A 19767-nucleotide genomic window follows, 5' to 3' on the forward strand; every position below is an offset into this window, starting at 1 on the left:
CCCTTGTGTGCATCCTGTAATCTTCATCCATCCTCATCGTTGCGATTAGCCTAATGAAGCAGAAAGGCGACGTAAAATAATAATAATACAAATATCAAGTGCACAAACAAGCTATTTTTTAACATTGTATTATTATTTCGAAAGGATTTGATACCCCAAATGCCCTTTCAGCACACCCTTGACCATGAGTACATTATACATTACTGAACAGAACTCTGTGGTTCAACAGCCCTTCATGGGCCCTAAGTCTGCCGAAGGTTTTCTCGTAGGTTGACGAGTACCATACTGTTTTTCTGATTGGCTAGATCGCAGTTCGCCACTTCTTTTCAAGCAGTTCCCCAAATGTACCCACGAGGCTGAGTTAACATCGAAAATTTTGGACTCCCTACCCAGAGGACTCATATCTAAGGCTCACTCTTTGACAACGAGTGAGCTTATATTACAGTTTATCTTAATTTTAAGGACAGGCGTCGTTCTTATAGAATTGGTAAACACTATGCAAGGACAGATACCTAGACTGACGATTCAACGATTTTCTCAAGGGGAGTAGTGTTATGAACATAATCTATCCATCCCTTGAGTGGTCCTTAAATAATAATTATTACATCTCACAGATGTCACTGGGGAGATCGTTTTTTTTTTTTAAACTTAAGACAATTGAATAAATATAGCAAATTTTGAACTACACAGATTAGAATAATTATGAAGTTTTTGAATATTTAACAATTTATGTTCAAATAAGTACAATTTAAATTCATTTAATAAAAAAATAACAATATTGTTACACTACTTGCATGCAATTTACTCAGATATGAAAACTTATTTTACAGTATCGCTTGCTTTGGCATTTTCACAGATCCTGTTCTAAATTTGCTTATGTACCAGTAAAACTATAAAACTCAAATTTTATGAAACGAATAGTGACACTGCATTTTAAAAACGGAAGGATACAGGCAATCCTCGTGAAAGAAGTTGTTTTGTTTTTCTTTTCTTGTTTACTGCACGCTCTTTTTGTGTTTATTACGTATTCCTTCTCTGTCCCGTTTTCTGTCTCTCCGTCTTGTGTTTTTTCTTCATTCTCTCTTTTCACTCGCTTCTTTATTTCTGTCTTTCTCTCTCTCTCTCTCTCTCTCTCTAATTTATTTATCTATTTCACTCAAATTTTTCTCTTCTCCCTTTGTTTCTAATTTCTCAATCATTTTTCTGTCTCGCTTCTTTATCCCTTTTGTATTTTCTCTCTTCCTTTCTCTTGTCTCTCCCTTCCTGATTTCTATTTCCTCTTATCTACTTTGTCTATCCCTTCCCCCTTGTGTGTCTGTGTGCATGGGCATCTTCCATTCATTCCCTACACTTCCTTTCCTGTTTCATCTCTCTTTTTTCTCTCTCTTCCGCTTTAAAACATGCATGTTCTTCTTCTCTTCTCTTTCCTTTCCGCTCATTCACTCTCTTTACTCTCCTTCTGTGTTTATTCGCGTATCTGACTTTCTTTCATTATCTACACTTTCCCATCTCTTTTCTCCCATCTCTCTTCCTCAAAACATTTACTACTTCTTCTCTACTTTTCTGCATCTATTTCTATTTTGTGTCTCTCGCTTCTTTTATTATTACATCTCATAGATGTCACTGGGGAGATCGTTGTTTTAAACTTAAGACAATTGAAGAAAATATAGCAAATTTTGAACTATACAGACTAGAATAAATATGAAACTTTGTGTCTTTCCAAATTCAAGTATTTAGGAATAATACTAACAAATGAAAATGATATTAAAGAGGAAATGAAAAGCAGGCTTAATTCAGGAAATGCATGTTACTTCTCTCTTCATAAACTTTTGTCTTCTCGTTTAATATCTAAGAAACTAAAAGTTAAAATATACAAAACAGTAATTTTTCCTGTAGTATTATATGGGTGTGAAACTTGGTCCCTTACATTGAAAGAGGAACATAAATTTAGAGTATTTGAAAATAAGATCCTTAGGAAAATATTTGGACGTAAAAGGGATGAGGAGACAGGTGAGTGGAGAAGGTTACATAATTTAGAACTACATGATTTGTATTCATGTCCAGATATTATTAGAATGATTAAATCAAGAAGACTTAGGTGGGCAGGCTATGTGGCACGAATGGGAGGGGAAAGAGGAGTTTACAGGATTCTTGTTGGGTAACCTGATGGTAAGAGACCTGTAGGAAGGCCAAGACGAAGATGGAGGGATAACGTTGAGATGGACCTAAAGGAAATCGGTAGGGATGGAAAAGAGTGTATAGATCTTGCTCAGGATAGGGACAGATGGAAGGCCTGTGTTGCTGCAGCCATGAACCTTCGGGTTTAAGAAGGCTAGAGATTTAGTTAGTTAGTCTCTCGCTTCTATAACTGCTTTGTCTTTCCCTTCCTGCCCCCTCCCTAAGTGTGTGTGTACACGTATCTGACTTCCTCTCATTCTGTACACTCTTTTTCCTATCTCATCTTCTCTCTTCTTTAAAACATATTCTTCTTCTGACGACACGTAAATATGACGTCACTGTATCCCTCCTAAGGCCACAACTTTTCGAATTTGAATCCCCGAATATTTTCAGCTGGTGACCACGTCAAAAGCGATTAATTTGCATTTAGTTCTGACAGTATTCGTTTCAACAGTATAGGTGGGTTTCATGTGACGTCAGGATGCGCACAGCCGCCATGTTTGCGGCCATTTTTATTTGTAATTTGCAAGGAAATATCCACCACGTAGCATTCGTTACATTTGAGTCAACTGCACATTTGTTTTAAATCACGAATGTATGTGTATCTCCCGCCAATCCGCTTGAATTCCGTATTCTTACAAGAACTGGCCTCAATCATGACTGCTCAAACCCACAATGCAACAGTTCGTGACGTAGGTGAAACACACGTATACAACGCCGTATTATTTCAGTAGCACAAAATCCAACATTTAATTACCATTCTGTCCAAAGTTTCACCAGGAATGTAACACTAGGACCCAGGGGGGACATCCATAGACGAATTGAAATCCTCAGAGGGGAATCTACCAAGATGCAACGCGCCAATTGTTCCTAGGGAGTAAAAAAAAGGTAGGATTTTCTCCTATCAACCTTGACCAATTAAGACACAGCTTTTGGGGACGACGTGGCTTGTATTAAAATCCACAGCAGAAGATGGATAGTGCTGAATCTTGGACTCGATCAATCTTCCTGGAGACTTAGGTTCCGTGTCTTTTGAGTACGAATCGCCCGATTCTTTAATTTCTTCCTTCTTAGCGCGTCCCAATTCATTAGGGCGAGAAGAGAAGAAAAAGTTGACCAAAAGTTTCACGCTACGTGACTTCCACTGGAGCATGTACTATATTTCGCACGTGGATTGTTTTAAGTTTTCGTGGCATTTGTTATGGAAAGGAATTTGCATGAAATTCTTCTCGATATTTTAAAAAAAGGAAAGAAAACTAGAGCTTGAAATTTATATCTGCATTGAACGAACTAACCAATGACGTAGCATATATTTGACCTTTGTAAAATTCCATTGTTTTAACAATGCCACAGAGGACTGTTTAACGTGCTTTAGTGTCAAATAAACCAATCAATGACATTGTTGTATAGTTGGCCACCATACCAAGAGACGTCTGGGAAGACGTATCTAGAAATGCGTTTCGGTGGGGGGGGGTGGGGTGGGCCCGACTAAGTGTTTCAATAATCATCATTATTATTATTATTGTTAAAATAATTATATTTAATAAAATTAAAATAATATTAGACGATGTAAGTTAATTAATAATGTATTGTTATTATTTCATGAGTATTAAAAATATGGTAAAAGAATAGATAGGTATATAACAGCATGTATTCATTATCTAGCTTACATGTAGTTAAGATCGCCAACATTTGTATAAAAACAACTGCCCTGCAAGGAAATTAATGTTAAATGGATAAAGAATTGAATATTTATTGAACAACGAAAAAGGATTTAGATCCAATTGACATAAAGTAAAGTTCCTTATTAATATTTTATGCATATTGTCATAAGTAGTAAGTAGAATGCTTAAATATTTTGGAACAGTCCTTCAAAGCCGTATGAGGCAAATTCCTTGCCTTCCGATATGTTCAGCGGAAAATTGATAACCACAGATTATATAATGTTAATATATAATTTATACACTATGTGGAAGAAAGTCATTGGACACCACATGTCAGCGGATACCATGAAGTTTTCTTGCAATCAATAGGATGTTGGTCCGCCTTTGGCAGTGATAACAGCAGCTACACATTGTGTTTCACTGGCCACAAGGTCGTGTAGTACACCGAGTGGGATATTCCGCCAATCCTCCTGCAGTACATTCACCAACCCTGGAAGTGTAGAAGGGCGAGGCGATCGCGACCTCAATCGGCGCTCCAGTTCGTCCCATAGATGTTCAATAGGGTTGAGGTCAGGGATCTGAGCAGGCCAATCCAGTCAGGTGACATTATTTTCTGCATACCACTCCGTGGTAGCCCTGGAAACGTGACAAGTCGAATTATCATCCTGGAACACATATTCTTCGTTTCCATGGAAACGCTACAACTTGGGGAGCATGGAGTTGTCGAGAATATCTCGGTAGGATGCAGACGTCATGTGGCCATACACCGGTACCAGTGGACTCACGCCATGCCAGCTGAAACAACCCCAGCACATGATGCCCCCACCACCATATTTCACTGTGGGCACTACACACTCAGGTAACAGACGTTCTCCGGGTAATCGCCATACCCACACTCTCCCATCTGATCGAAAGAGTGCGAAGCGTGATTCATCGCTCCATAGGACCTTCCGCCATTGCAACACCGTCCAGTTTCTCTGCTCTTTACACCAGTGTAGTGTCTACCATTTATTGTTTTTTTGTTATCAGGGGTTTGTGGGCTGCGACTCGACCATGATAACTGAGCGCATGGGCATCCTTGTGAAGTGTCTTGGTCGAAACAGTCAAATTGGTCGCACTTTGAAACTCTTCAGCAATCGATGCATTGGATGGGTCCTGTTTTTCCGAATCTCCCTCTTCAGCACTCTCCTGCCCCGGTCGTCCAATTTCGTGGGTCTTCCACTTTGTGGTGTATTGCTGCAGTGTCCCTTTTCCTTCCACTTCTTGATGACAAAGGCTACAGTTGATTTAGGGACCTGTCGGGCATCAGCTATGCTACGTATACTCATGCCTCCTATGGAGCAGCCTACTATGATCCCTCTTTCAAACATGCTGAGCTCTTTCCTGTTCGTCATTTTAACAGCGATTGATCTGGGAAGCCTCCTGCTGCCGTATATATACCCATCTGTACTCTCTTTTCCATGAGGAGTTCGTTTCAGAGTTGAAATCGGGGTGTCCAATGACTTTCTTCCACATAGTGTATAATGCTATTAATTGTATTATACAATGCTATAATGCTAAACAATTATATTTTGAATATTTAAAACTTGGTAAGTCTTTCGGGAGGGTCCGGACCTCCTGGAACCCCCTTTAAATACGTCCTTGACGTCTGGGCATCTGTTGGGGAAAGAGAGGGGTGTTGCTTATTACCGGCGACTGATGATTACAGAGTTACGCACTACGAAGGAAGATACCACACTGTAGATTATACACGCACTTGTCACATCATTTCATATTTATTCATTTATTTCACATGATCAGTGTGTGCTTAAACGCTGGAAGGGGCAAGGACGGTTTACTTTGTCTTCGTAGAGGATTAAGTGACAATACTGCGGGGGCAAGAAGTGGCAAAAGGTGGGGAGAACTTCCCCCTTGGTCTCCATAACCGCCGTCTCAACTTATGTTCATTATTAGGGTTAGGAAGTTGATGAAATATCATATTTTCTTCTGGGCTTTGAAGACAATGCTAGACAGTAGTTATTTTCACTTCAGTTAGAACCAGAAAATTTGAGTTGGTACGCACAGTAATCGGGACTGGACCTACAGTTTAAAGTGGGATCCGAACCACTATATGCCTCCACCGGGTACAAGGCAACAACACTACCAAGGACGTATTTAGGGCGTCTGGACCCCACCCCCACCCACCCTACCCGAAAGACTTATTAAGTATGACAATTAAATAATGAAAATATACTCGTTTAGCATTTGTTGTTTGACAAGGATTATATTGGGATCATACAGCTTTGAAGGACAGGAAGAACGTACTTAAAGGGGGGTCTAGGGGTCCGGACCTCCCCCGAAAGACTCACCAAGTACTAAAATTAAGTAATAAAAATAGTAGTATTTGTTGCATAATCGATGGTTATTAATTTCCTCTGAACTTTTAGAAGGGAAACATTATATTGATATCATATGGCTTTGGATGACACTATTACTCAAAATAATATGCATATAATTTTAATCAGAAACTTACTTATCTTCAACTACATGTAACATCATTTTTATTATTCGATAAATATTCAATTATTCATCTATTTGACATTAATTTTATTTGCCAGGGCACTTGTTTTTAAGTAATTATTCCGATCTTAACTACAGGTAAGCTACCTAATGAATATGCGCTGTTATATCTCTATTCTTAAGCAGTCTTTTTTCCTAATCGTGTAATAATAATATAATATTAATTTATGTATTGTAATTAGTATTAATTTGGTTTATAATTACTTCAATATAAACATTATTATTATTATTATTATTATTATTCCTGAGACACTTGGTTCGGACCCCCCCCCACCGAAACATATTTGTAGATACGTGCCTGGACGCTACCACTGCGCCATCTGGGAGGCCTGTTAAAACCAGAAAACATTGTTCTCATTTTGCATTTTCCGGCCTTTTTTTGTTTTTAGGTCATTTTTTAGTATTTTTTCCCCGTTTTTACTGAATTTTTAAAAATCATTTTTGAAGTTTCTTTTTTCTCCTTCCCAGTTGTTTCATGAATTTTAAATGCATTTGCTAGCATAACTTACATATTTAAATTCCCTAACATGGTCTTTTTAGTAAGTGCGCCATTAATCGTAAATATGGTCAATGCAAAAGCACAATATTATATTTAACTATTTTATAATTTGTGAAATAAACAAGCTTTCATTTTAAGAGCGAAAATTATTTTTATGTCATTTTTGGCCATTTTTAGGTAATTTTTAAATTATTTGATTATGTCATTTTTTAAAAAGATTTTTTAGGTCATCAACTTCCGAGCCCTACTTATCATTCATCATCATCGTCACGATTAACACAAGAAGTAGACAATAACCAAAAGAGAAATGAATGATAATTAATTAGAAGAAAAAGGCTGGTATAGGTTCGTAGCAACAAGAGCAGTATTTATTTTTTAAAAAAACATCTAGGGGTAGTACACTGTTCCCTGAAATAATCGAAAAATCTTAATTTCTTTAAACGGTAATTTGGACTTACCATTATAATTGGCGGAGCACAATTCTGTTCCTTTACCACTTGGGAACCATTAACAACTTTTAGCATCATAGTTCACAATATAAGTTGTATTTAAATAGATGGTGTCAACACTAAAAAAAAACAACATAAAATTGAGATTTTACTGTACTATATTCATCCTTTGTACTTAATCTTATGTTCCTTTTTTGCCCCTTTTCAAGTTCATGCAAATTTCGATTTGTGTTATATTTATCATTTTCATTTTTTAATACTGTTCCTTGTCTCTTTGCAGCTCCAAAGCCAGGTGTAGGAGACTACGGTTACGGAAACGGGGTGACAGGTGCTGCAGCCGGTAGCAATGCAGGTCGAACTAACTTCACGAACAAGCAGTTGACAGAGTTAGAGAAAGAGTTCCATTTTAATAAGTACTTGACGAGGGCACGTAGGATAGAAATAGCATCCGCCCTTCAGCTCAACGAGACGCAGGTAAAAATCTGGTTCCAGAACCGTCGGATGAAGCAGAAGAAGAGGATGAAGGAGGGTCTCATCCCGCCGGAGCCGCTCGTCGCCAACGCCACTTCCGCCAGCGGTGGCGGAAGCAGTAACAGCAACTCGCCGAGTGGGGTGGGCGCGAATTCCTCTCACCTTGCCGACGGCAGCAATGTTGGCCAGTCGGTCAGCAGTGACAGTCAGGACTCGCCCCCAGCCTCGCAACACGAGTACAAAAGGGAGAACTAGGTTGTGAAGTGTGTTTTCACGAACTGCGCATTCCTCTGCGCATGATCTCATCTGTACAATCCCCACTTCGCGTGTTTCGCAGTACGCCACGAAGAAACTGTTTGCTGAAAGTGAGTGGGTCACATTCCAAAGTCTTCGTAACAAAGTGCATGCCACATTGTTATCAAAAGAGACATCTATTCCGTCGTTTTAACTATAAAATTAACATTTAGAAAAATAAATTCGCCATCTTGTTTGAGAAGACATCACAGTCCAACCAAAGGATACTTATTTTTTGATGTATTCTAATGAAGAACGATGGCTGTATTAGGCTGCCGTGCAGAGATATACTCGGTTTTGTGTCTGATTCGTTCACAATTCCCGCCAATACCAGTATCCCTAATCACCAGTGAAAAAAAAAGTGCGCGTGTGAATGCTTTCTACTATTTGCTGGACAAATATGTTATTTCATCACACCTTTCGTTGGCACATCAAAAATAGTTTCATTGTAGATAAGTGGACATCAAGACTGATCTAGTATAGCAGGTGGTTGAGGTACAGCTAAGTCAAAAAGTATTTCTAATGCGTCTCTAAGTGTATAGACAGACAACGCTCAAATCAAAACAGAGACAAATGTACAGAAACTAAATATTTATTGTGAAGTATGATATTCTCGCAATATTAAATACTTGATAAGAGAACGGAATATTTATAGAGAGAGAGAAAGAGAGTTAGTTTCGTAGCTTGAGAGCTCAGGGACCGGCAGTGCGCACGTTATTTATATATATAGCCTATGTATACAGGGGTGCAGCTTGACATGTTTCATGGGCTGATTTTTATGCTGATGATAGTTTTGGGAAGTATTCTAACTAAATAGTACATTTATGATCGTGGCCAAGAAACTAAAGTACTATCATTGACTTACCTCATGCAACTACAGGATGATTCCCTCGCTAGAGGCCCCAAACTTTTGTCTATAAAACTGCCATTTACTTAAAGTTTGTATTGAAAATTTGTATGCACATACCTTCAACAATGTAAAACAGGATCTGCTTATATACGATGCTGAAAATGGTCCCCTTTCACTTGTACACGTCTCTCCAAATTCTGGAATACTTTTCTTAAAGTGGCGTCGGTAATGGCTTCAATCTCTTGACGTATAGCTTCTTTCAGGGCTGCGATTGTGCGGGGTTTATTTCTGTATACTTTTCCCTTCAATAAGCCCCAAAGAATGATGTCGGGTGGGGTGAGATCGAAGAATCTTGGTGGCCAAAGATTTTTTGAGATAATTCGGTCTCCAAAAAAACTTTTCATTTCTCTCATGCTGACATTTGAAGTAAGACTTGTTGGAAATATCCATCAGTTAGTTCATCATCTGTTAACTGTTTGACAAACTCAGTGAATATTCCCCGGTAGTCTTCCGTGTTAATCGTTTGCTAAAAAAAAAAATAGGGCCTATAATTCTCCTACGAGACACTCCACACCACACTCCAATTTTCTGAGAATCCAAAGGCTGTTCATGTATAGCAGATGATTTCCTTGTGCCCATATACACGTGTTTTGAGATTTTATATAGCCACTCAGATGAAACCAAGTTTCATCCGTAAACCAAGTGAGGTCCAAAATCTCAGGATTCTGAGTAAGAAAATTTTGAAACCATAAACAAAACCGCACACGTTTTTCATGGTCTGTCGGTTGCAATTCTTGAACACATGATACACGGTAAGCGTGGAGTTTTTTTTTGTTTTTTTTTGCAGCTTTTTAACACGTGGAATATAGGAGATTAGTTTCTTGGAAAAGACCTTGAAATGATTTTGATGGTGTCGCCCCTTTACATCTTGTTTTGTCTCTTCAGACATTTTCCGGCCTCCTGAATGCTGTGTGACAAGACTTCCAGTTGTCTCTAACCAATTTCTGGATACAACACTTTGAAGGTACACTTCTCACAAGAAATTCAATCTGAAATGTCCTTTGACATGCTTTAAATTAACCAGTTTGCCAGTATTTACGAACGAGGAACACACGCTCTTCGATTGTATACATTGTATTCCCTATACGTTCGAGCCAACGGTACCGCGATGCATTGTCGCGGAATAAAACAAATGAAGGTCACTGGAAGAGTCCAAACCTATTGCGAGGGGTTAGATCCTGTTTTACATTGTTGAAGGTATGTGCATACAAAATTTCAAGACAAACGTTAAGTAAATGGCAGTTTTATAGACAAAAGTTTGGGGCCTCTAGCGAGGAAATCACCTGATATAATACTGCACACATGCAAGTAAATGTATCAGTTGAAACAAAAAAGTGCATAAAGTCTGTAGCTCAGACAAAATTTTTAAGTACATCATCGGTAGATATGAATGACAGTTCATTAAAAATGCATCAATTGATGCACTAAAGTACAGCTTGATATAGAAAGAAATACTCACTTGCATTATATGATAACTTTGGCGTTACCTTCACAAATGATATGCAACAATACATCAAATAACAAACCTTATTGTTGGCAATGACCAAAACACACTCTTTAGTGCATGAATCGATGCATTTATGGTGCATTTAGTTTTCTGTGTATGGGTTCAAACTCAGAAATATTAATCTCAAACTTATAAATATGTATATTTAAAAAGTTAGAGAGCAATGTTAAATAAGTAAAACAAAAGTTATAGTACTTAAAAATAAGTCTGTAAAGCAACTATCAAAGATTGTATATTAAGACAAACAAACAAGTAAAAATTAAACTCGAAGGTTATGTTACTAAAACAAACAAGACCCTAAAATTAAATATTATAGTACATATGCTAAGATAAACAAACTTGCAAAACTGACACAAATGTTACACATTAAAGAAACAAGCATATAAAACTGAAAAAGTCAAGTTACGTACTTAACAAAAATAAAAAACAAATAGAACTGAACATTACTTCTACAATAATGACGTGTGAATCCGAGATACACTGAATTTATCAAAATTATTATTATAAAATCAGAGATAACTCTTTTTCGAAACAAGTTTAATATAGAACTACTCTCATAGTGTTAGGTTATGTTCTTGAAAATTAAAATAGATTTCACGAACTGCTTTTGTTTGTAGAGTACAAACACTTGATTGAATGATTAATCGTACATATTAATAAATAAAGTTTTTTTTTTCAGATTCACATGTTCGTTAACCCATTGCCACAAAGGATTTGAATTAAAGGATAAAAACAAAGGGTTAGAATTTGATGATAAACTGCGAAATGTATGAACTGAGTAGGAAAATCAGCCAAAGCAAAGTAAATTTAGTTGATTTGTTAAAATAGTGTTAGGATTACTTTCTACACACACACACACACAAAGCTCTTACAATTGTGCAAAAATATTTCCTAAACTCTAAATGCATTTTGTAACAGTTGCTAGATTGAAAGAGTTTTATACCTAATACTTTTTCTCCATATATCTAAAAGCACCCCTGGATAGAATATACGAACATATTAGGAATTCTATCATGACGAAACAAATATGGAAGAGTGGCACCAAGTCTGGTATCAATCTGTACTGTAGATATTACACGATTCTATATATTTATGTATATTTAGTTGTGTACAGGGAAGATTTATTCGTACATATGATAGATATTGTCTCTATTTATTTTAAAATAAACTCCAAGATATAATTTGTGAATTAAGAGTGCTATTATGTTTGAAGATTGTGAGTGAATGTGTGTGTTTATTTTCTCGAAGCCAACTAGTTGTGATGTTGAAAGTTCCAAGTGTGTACCAAGGATATTGGTATTACCAAAACATTCCGAATTATTGCAAGTATTATTGTATATCAGAGAAAACTATGAATGAACCTAAAGGTGTAAGCTTTGGACTTTATTAATATAAAAAATGGAAATATACTTGAAGAGTCTTGATTTTTCATTGTCAATGCGGATATGGTTTCATTTATTATACGAAACTGCACTTTCTATGGTTATTTTTGTATAAATGTACAACACTTTGGTGTGTAATGTGCTTATGGTTTCAATGACTTATGGCGTTTCTTCTGAACTGTATGTGGCTATTCAAATTTTCTTTATTAAAGGGCGAGGTTCAGCCTGTGGCTGTTCTCCCACCTAACCCCGTTTGACATTTACAAAGTGTACATAAACAAAATCATAAAAAAGAGAGAAGAAAATACAATAAAAAAATTTAAAAAATTGGTACAAGGAAAGAACAAAGAAAACATTTTTAAAAATCAAGACAAAACATAAGAAAAGAAAGAGAAAAACACATTCACACGCACACACACACATACTAAACATTTCTGATTATGCTAGTTTTGTGAGGTACGATAGAACAACGCATACGTAAATATTACAATATAGTTGAAGATTGTCAAGGATTGGATTGGATTGGCGAGGCTCGTATGAAGTCTAAACTTTATTGTGTAGTGTTACTCGTGGGAGCTTGAACAGAGATATTGCTCATCTAACAGAAAATCCTTTAGTTTATTCTTAAATTTGTTAGGACTGGGGAGAGAGATAATGGAGGGCGGGAGTTCATTCCATGTTTTTGGTGCTGAAAGTGTAAAAGACGATTTGAAAAATTCCAGCGAGTGTTTGAAGAGTTCAGTTTTGCTGTCGCTCTTGTTATTTCCCTTCTGGGTTTTAGTTTCTCGAATAAATTTTATGGGATTTTTTTATGCAAATGATTCTGTATAAAGCAAAATGTTTAGCATTTTGTTCTCGTTTAGGGTTGGAAGAATATGATCGAATTTTTTAATGTTATATACGAAGCGTAAACACGAATTTTGAACATTTTGAATTTTGACTTTATTTCGAACAGACAATTGAAATTGTAAAGTCTATGGCCTGTTATGTGCACGTAAAAATTGATTTCCATCGAAAATTCAGTTCCGTTACATTATATTGTCGATTGCTAGTATCTATCGTTTGTTCTCTGACTATTTGTATTACAAATACAAACACATAACCAAACCTACAATCATAATTTGCTTAGATTCTGAAATACAAATTCGCGGATTTAGCTTGAGTGGGGGCACAAGGGGACGTAATCCCCCCCCCTCAAAGCGACGATTAAATATTATAGAAAGTAATGACATAGCTACGAGCACACGAATGAAAAAGAAGTCTGAGCAACATAAAATAGAATCCTGCAATAATATCCTTTCTCAGACAGAGAAAGAATACAAAGAAAATCGTTACCATCAAGGTCAAATCGGTAGTGGATCTACTTGAAACTGAAATCTTCCGCCTTCCGCCACTGAATATCGAATTATATTGTCTTCAATTATATTGTCGTTATGTTTTGTATAAATTTTTACATTAGTTTCATAGTTTTGTTTGTTCTTTACATTAGGGAACAAGGTTCCTTAATGAAACCAGTACGAAACCAATTATTTAAGCCCCCTTTACCATTCCCTATTCTGCAGCCATTTCCCCGCCACTAAGCAGAAACCTACAAAACTTCGTCTTCTTTTCTAAACAACTGATATAGATTCTGCCACAGAATAGTTGCTACAATTGTTTGTAAAATAGATCATGCTCTGAAGTACTTTTAACAGAATTCTTTCTTCTTTTTTCAAAACACAGTGTAATATAATCATAAGAAAAATCAATAGAATATAATTTAAGATATTCTGTAAATCAATTTATTTTGCTGCAACTTTTAATTGCCTTGAACATAAATACTCAAGGTATCGCCATAAACCACCAACAACCTTCACAGTGTGTAGAGGACAAAGCGAACAACTTTTCAAAATGACGGATTCGTCTTCGAGCCCTCGTTTCGATGCTAGAAACTATAAGAAAATGACACTTTCTATCCTGAATGTATGCAAGCCCATGAATAGCAAGCATCCTGATTGCCATTGGCATTTGTTTTTACTGTCTAATCTAAAAGCTACAGCATGCAGTGAAGACAATCTTACGACGTACCTTCAGACATACACACATTGCGTATCGTATAGGATGCGTTTGCATAAAGGAATGAATTCGTAACATTTGTATGCAATATTTACACTTCATAAGATGCTTAATTTATCTCGTATCGTACTACAAACCTGGAACAGCGTTACTAACTACACCATCGGGAAGGTCACTGAGAAAAGTTGTTCATCTTCGTGTTCTCCACGTCCCCGAAAAATTATCGGTGATGTATGACGACACCTTGTATATATGCCCCTCGCCTACGCATAAACCTAACACCTTCACAGAGTGTTATGGAGGACAAAGCTATATATAGGGGTCATTCCATGTCAAATCAGGCAAGACTTGATTTTCATAATCGCCAAAGTTGATATTTGAGGCCTAGCATTGCTTTGCTCCAAAACCAATATGATTGTTTCGTATTATATGAGGGTTGCTCAAAATACATTTTTCAGCCTCATCTTTGGATATTTGAAACTACCATCGTTCCTCTTTAGGCTGAGAAAGTTCTATTGTGTTTTTCCACATCAGGAAGAAATGATTGATTGATTTGGTTTATTTTACTTCGCTCTTCTGCCACTTTTGCACAATGAGGATCAGAGATGCCATGATAAAATTGATGAAAGGACAGTCACAAAGAACATCCAAGCTCAGACCTTGACTCCGTTGAAATTTGTCCTCCACCAGCACGTACACAAAAATTCAAAAGTTCGAAATTCATTACCAAATATTTTCCCTTACATCTTGAGCATCGTGGAAAGGGGAAGGATGTCATATAGTCCACTCTTTTCCTTTTAGCGTCACCACTACATCTGATATAACACGATTATGTCAGCATATATCATGTTATTGTTATCATATGACGAATAACAATAACATGATATATGCTGATATAATCGTGTTATGTCAGATGCAGTGGTTATTCGTCATAGAGCATACAAAAATAAATATGTGACCTTAAAGTGTTTACCTACTGGAAAACCATAATGATTTGATATTTTTAATATCATGATTATTTTGTGGTGCTAAAAAGCTCTATATTTAGTTTGAAACTAAATAAATTTTCTCCTTTTCAAGAAAGCCGAGCCGTTCAATGCACATTCCAAGGTGCCTTGAAGGAAAAAAAGGTGGGTGTACTCTGTGCTGCCACCTAAAGGGAAAGTTATCTTTTTGACGGAAATTCTTACCAAATTTTAAGCGAAAAGGTAATTAGATTAAAAATGGCAAAATTATCGAAAAATTTGACGAAATTACATTACGTTCCAGATTCAAATACATAATTTTCTCTGCTACTTCTCATCAACCTATTTATATTTTGTCTATTTCACGCTACATCTTCCGTTAATAGCGACGATGAGGATGAATGATGAACTTATGAAATGGATGATGAAACAAGCACAATTGTACAGTGTCTCTCAAAAGTTTTAGGACAACGACATTTTAAACTAGGCAACCCAATTTACACAAGCCGTTGCTGGGTTGCGTGCAGAGTTAGGCTCAATTTCAGGGTTGCCACATGCACAATAGATATTTATAAAATACGCGACAGAAATATAAACAAGTATTATTGTATAAAATTATTAAAAATATCACTATTATATCGTAAATGACAAAATTCTTTCTGAAAGAAAAAAAATGGTTTTCTAGTATTTCATCGCTGATGAGTCTACAGTAAGGAAAAGAGGTGAGATGAAACCAAAGGTTACAAAGGAGAGGAGAAAGAGAAAGCGAAAGGATAAGAGGAAAAGTAGAGGAGAGAAGAAAGATAGGATAGACGAGGATAGGAGATGTAGTGAGGAGAATGGAAAAAGATTCGAGGAGAGATGAGGAAAAAAGAACAAAGAAGAGTAAAGAGGAGGAAAACGAGAGGAGAGGAGAGGAGAGGAGGAGACGAGAAGAGGGAAGTGGAGAGTAGAGTAAAGGGGAGAAAAAGAGAAGAACGAAAAAAGAGAGAATAGTGCAGTGGAGTCGGAAATCTAAGACAGGAAAGGAGATAAGAGGAGTGGAGAAGAGTGGGATGGAGATAAGATGCGAGAAAAGTAGGGAAGGCGATATGAGATAAAAGTAGAACAGAAAGAGGGGAGAGAAGAAGGAGAAGGAAGTGGAGAGAAGAGGTAGTTGCAGAAAATATCGTCTGAGCGTCAAGAATGGATGCATTGGTCAAATTATCGACATGAAACATTCAATAACATTTTGAAATGTACTGGAGAATATATTAGATCGGTGCGAAATGCCTTTTGGCTGAGTTCAGAGCAAATTAAAATCTTCCATGCAAGATCTTTGATTTTACCTGCGATTACACCACTAAAAAAATGAACGTAATTTTTAATATTTGTAAGAATTATTCAATTTTTCTCCACTTCTCGGTTCGTTGAAATGTAGATTTTGTAATTCAATATTTCCCCCTCCCCATCGTTAATTCCAAACTGAATCATTCCGTTTCACACGGCGTGGACAATGAATACAATGGGATATGTCTAAAACGTACGAAAATTTTCTGCCACCGGAAGGGTTTGAACCTACGACCAACAGATTGACAATCCTGAACGGTAGCCACTACCCTACAAGCTTTCGCTCTTTTAACCAGGTAGAAGAACCACTACACCACGCCTTTACCTTGGAATGAAACAACAATTTTTTAAGTATTCTGTCCCTCCAATATTGTAAATGTCGTTTGGTGTACGTGTAGTTGAACTTTTACTTTAATTTTGATTTGCTTTCTTGTAGTATAACCGATATCTTCGAGAAATAATTTTCGAAGTGATTCAAAACGAGAATATTGGTAGTTGTGAAAATGCGACTTATTTCTTCTAAGTTATTATTGTGATTAGACATTACTAATGGAAAAGATCTAGAGGCTTGAACATTACAGGACGATGTTCTTTTCCTGTGATACTATAACAGACAAAATGCTTGTTTACTGATGCAAGTCTTGTGTCCAGAACAGTCTTATGAAATGTATTTGCTGTTGCGTAAGGTAACACGAAATAATTACACCGTGTGCGAACTACCAAATCTGCGCAACGTTATACGTAAACAGGCGGAAAATTTTATTCATAAAATCATGTCACATTTGACAGTATTAGTCAAGAGAGACTCGTGGGACACTGTGTTAAGGTGCTGGACTAAATCTTTCTAATTTTTCTTCCTCGAAGAACAACAATTTCTAAGCAAGAGCAACAGTGATGATCTTTCTTATTTCTTTTAAATGCTTACACTTTCCTTTAATTGTGTTAAAAATAAATAAGAATATTGCTTGCATTTCTGTCATTGACGTAGACCAGAGAGAGAGACAGACAGACAGACAGCTATTACAAAATGGTTCAAATAGTGCGAGCGCCATTAAAAAGACATGATAATTCTATGTTGCGTACTTAGAATTATTCATACAATAAAGAACATGTCTAATTGTGAGTTAACAAAAAAACAATAATAAAGAGATATTTTCGCATCACGATTGCAGTTCGAAAAAGTCGGGACAGGGATTGAAAGTAACGCACTGTCCTGACTAAATCGGTGAATCGGACGTCTGGTAGCCTTGCATCAATGATTATGAAACTAAACTAAACTAAACTAAACCCACAGCGCTACAGCCCTTGAAGGGCCTTGGCTTACCTACCGACTGCTGGTCTCCCTCCCACACTGTTCCTCCGTCACCTGTTATAGCGTGGAGGTCTTAGACCAGTATTGGGGTGACGGGTGATCACCCCGACGAACCCCCAGCCGTTGTAGTAGGTCTTCTTGACCGGGTTCGCTCACTCACTCGGAGCTTCCCAATTTCCTCACGATGGTGGGTTGCCACCGGCCCTATACGTAGGCCGAATAAGATTATAAAACTAAAACCACCCAATATTGCAGCTTGAAGACTTTTGCGCAAGAAACAGATTCATTTATGCAAGAGCAAAATTGAAATTTTTACACATTTCATAAATCGACGGTGTTATTTTCGTATTTATTTATTTATAGGTTCACATTTAAATATTTTAGGGTTCGAGGGGGGGAGCATGGCCCACATGGCCCCTCCCCTGGGTACTGACCTTACGTAGACAGTGGAAGAGAAATTTTGGAGAACCTTTCTATTAAATTTAGTATTTACATTCACCTTAAACTCAGATAGGTTAAACCGTTTATTGACAATCGTGAACTTTTCGTTTAATAGATAATATTTGGTTTTAAACGACGGGAGAACATTGGTCGAATTTCCTTTCTTGCTCTTCTGAGAGAATATATACTTCTACAATAGCAATCGCGTTCGGAAACAATGAAAAAAATGACTTGGTTTTCAAAGGCAGAGACAAGCTTGGTAGCGTAGCTTGCTCGCGATCAAAGTGACTCACTCACGCTATTCAAGGCCGCTTCTTATCGCAAAACACTGTGCCTCGATGCACAGTGTCTGCACCCAGCACGTTGCAAGTGACCAGAGTCGAATTTTAAAGAGAATCTGAAGAATGGTAGATTTCATCAGAGGCGGCTAGGTGGGCACCAGCTCAATATGCAATAGTTTAAGTGATAATTCCTAAAAAAAGAAAAACCCGTATTGAATAATTATTGGGATAGTAATACGTGTATCCGCTCCTTTTTAACAATGTAAGCTCGAAGACAATCTGTATTCCATTTATTTATATTGGCAACTTGGTCAACCGGAGGTTATCGCCTTCGATAATCGATTTGTCTGATCGATTATTTTTTGTTTACCCAGGAACATGCCCCGTAGGAGATTTCCAAGACTGGGTTACGCTACACACTCGTTGCTCCCCAATTTCTTCATGATGGTGGGTTGCTACCGGTCCCATACACAGGCCGAGAACCTAGAGAGTGAGCATAGGCGGACTCGAATCCATGCCGTCCTGCAGTCGGAGTCCAAAGCACAGCTCCTTAGACCGCACGGTCACGGAAGAGGACCTTCTTATTTTACCTTTTTCTAATCGCGACGATGAGGATGAATAATGAATAGAAAAATAGAGAAGGTCACGCACAAAGTAGAGGACGATCTTCAACCTCTTAGGTGACGAGTTCAAGCCCTAAATATGAGGATTTCAACCTTAGACGACCTCAATTTCAAAATTAAAAACAAAATGCCTACTTACACTAAACTTCTCATCAAGGCCAAAATAGTTTGTAACTGTGAAACTACCCCTGAATACACATTGACATTTTTTTCCGTGTGAGTAAGAATTAAATGTGTGGCATACAGAGATAGATGATACCTTTTGAGAAACAATTAACTGTACCCTGTCCCAGCATCTCTGGAGCAAAGCCGCGCATAGCGGAAGAGAAGTGGAGAGAGGGGAGAGGGGATCGAGTGGACAGAGAGAATCAGTGCACGCTGTTGGGAAGGCTGGTAACTACAGTGGCTTTCCTCCCTCCACGCAATCCCGTTCCTCTCACGTGTTCATCGCTGCTCAGATACTTGTTTTCGTTCACCTGCTCCAGAGATAAGTGGGACAGAGTGTAGTTCGCATACATGTAGCAAGTAAATAAACTTATCCCGGAATGAAAATTCCACATAGTTTTAAAACGTTTGTTTAAGCAATGAATGACTGGAAACGGATCACACATAATTCCCTTGCCAAAATCTAGTGGTCGAAAATTAATTTCAAGACATTTCATATCTATTCACCATATTCCAAGTTATAAGGAACTATTTCGTATATGTTCATGAAACCGTTATAAAATTACAAATAAAATATATTCACAAGCTTAGATATACTAATACGAAGAAAGAAATTCAGAGTTAAATTTCAAATGCATGTGTATAAAGTAATTCTAGAAGTACAGAGCTATATCTGAGTATTT

General features: G+C 37.2%; 1 protein-coding gene across 1 annotated transcript in view; it reads left to right on the plus strand.

The window, feature by feature from the left end:
- The window catches only part of lab (labial), a 101425-nt gene extending 91630 nt beyond the window's left edge, over positions 1-9795 (plus strand). The window contains exon 2 of the mRNA XM_083110403.1: positions 7630-9795. Within this exon, the coding sequence (XP_082966529.1) occupies positions 7630-8075 (446 nt within the window). The 3' untranslated portion in view covers positions 8076-9795. The remainder of the gene's footprint in view (positions 1-7629) is intronic.
- Positions 9796-19767: the final 9972 nt, after the last annotated feature.

Source organism: Lepisma saccharinum, chromosome 24, assembly GCF_977018435.1.
Source record: "Lepisma saccharinum chromosome 24, izLepSacc3.1, whole genome shotgun sequence".
In the NCBI taxonomy this organism is placed as follows: Eukaryota; Metazoa; Arthropoda; class Insecta; order Zygentoma; family Lepismatidae; genus Lepisma; species Lepisma saccharinum.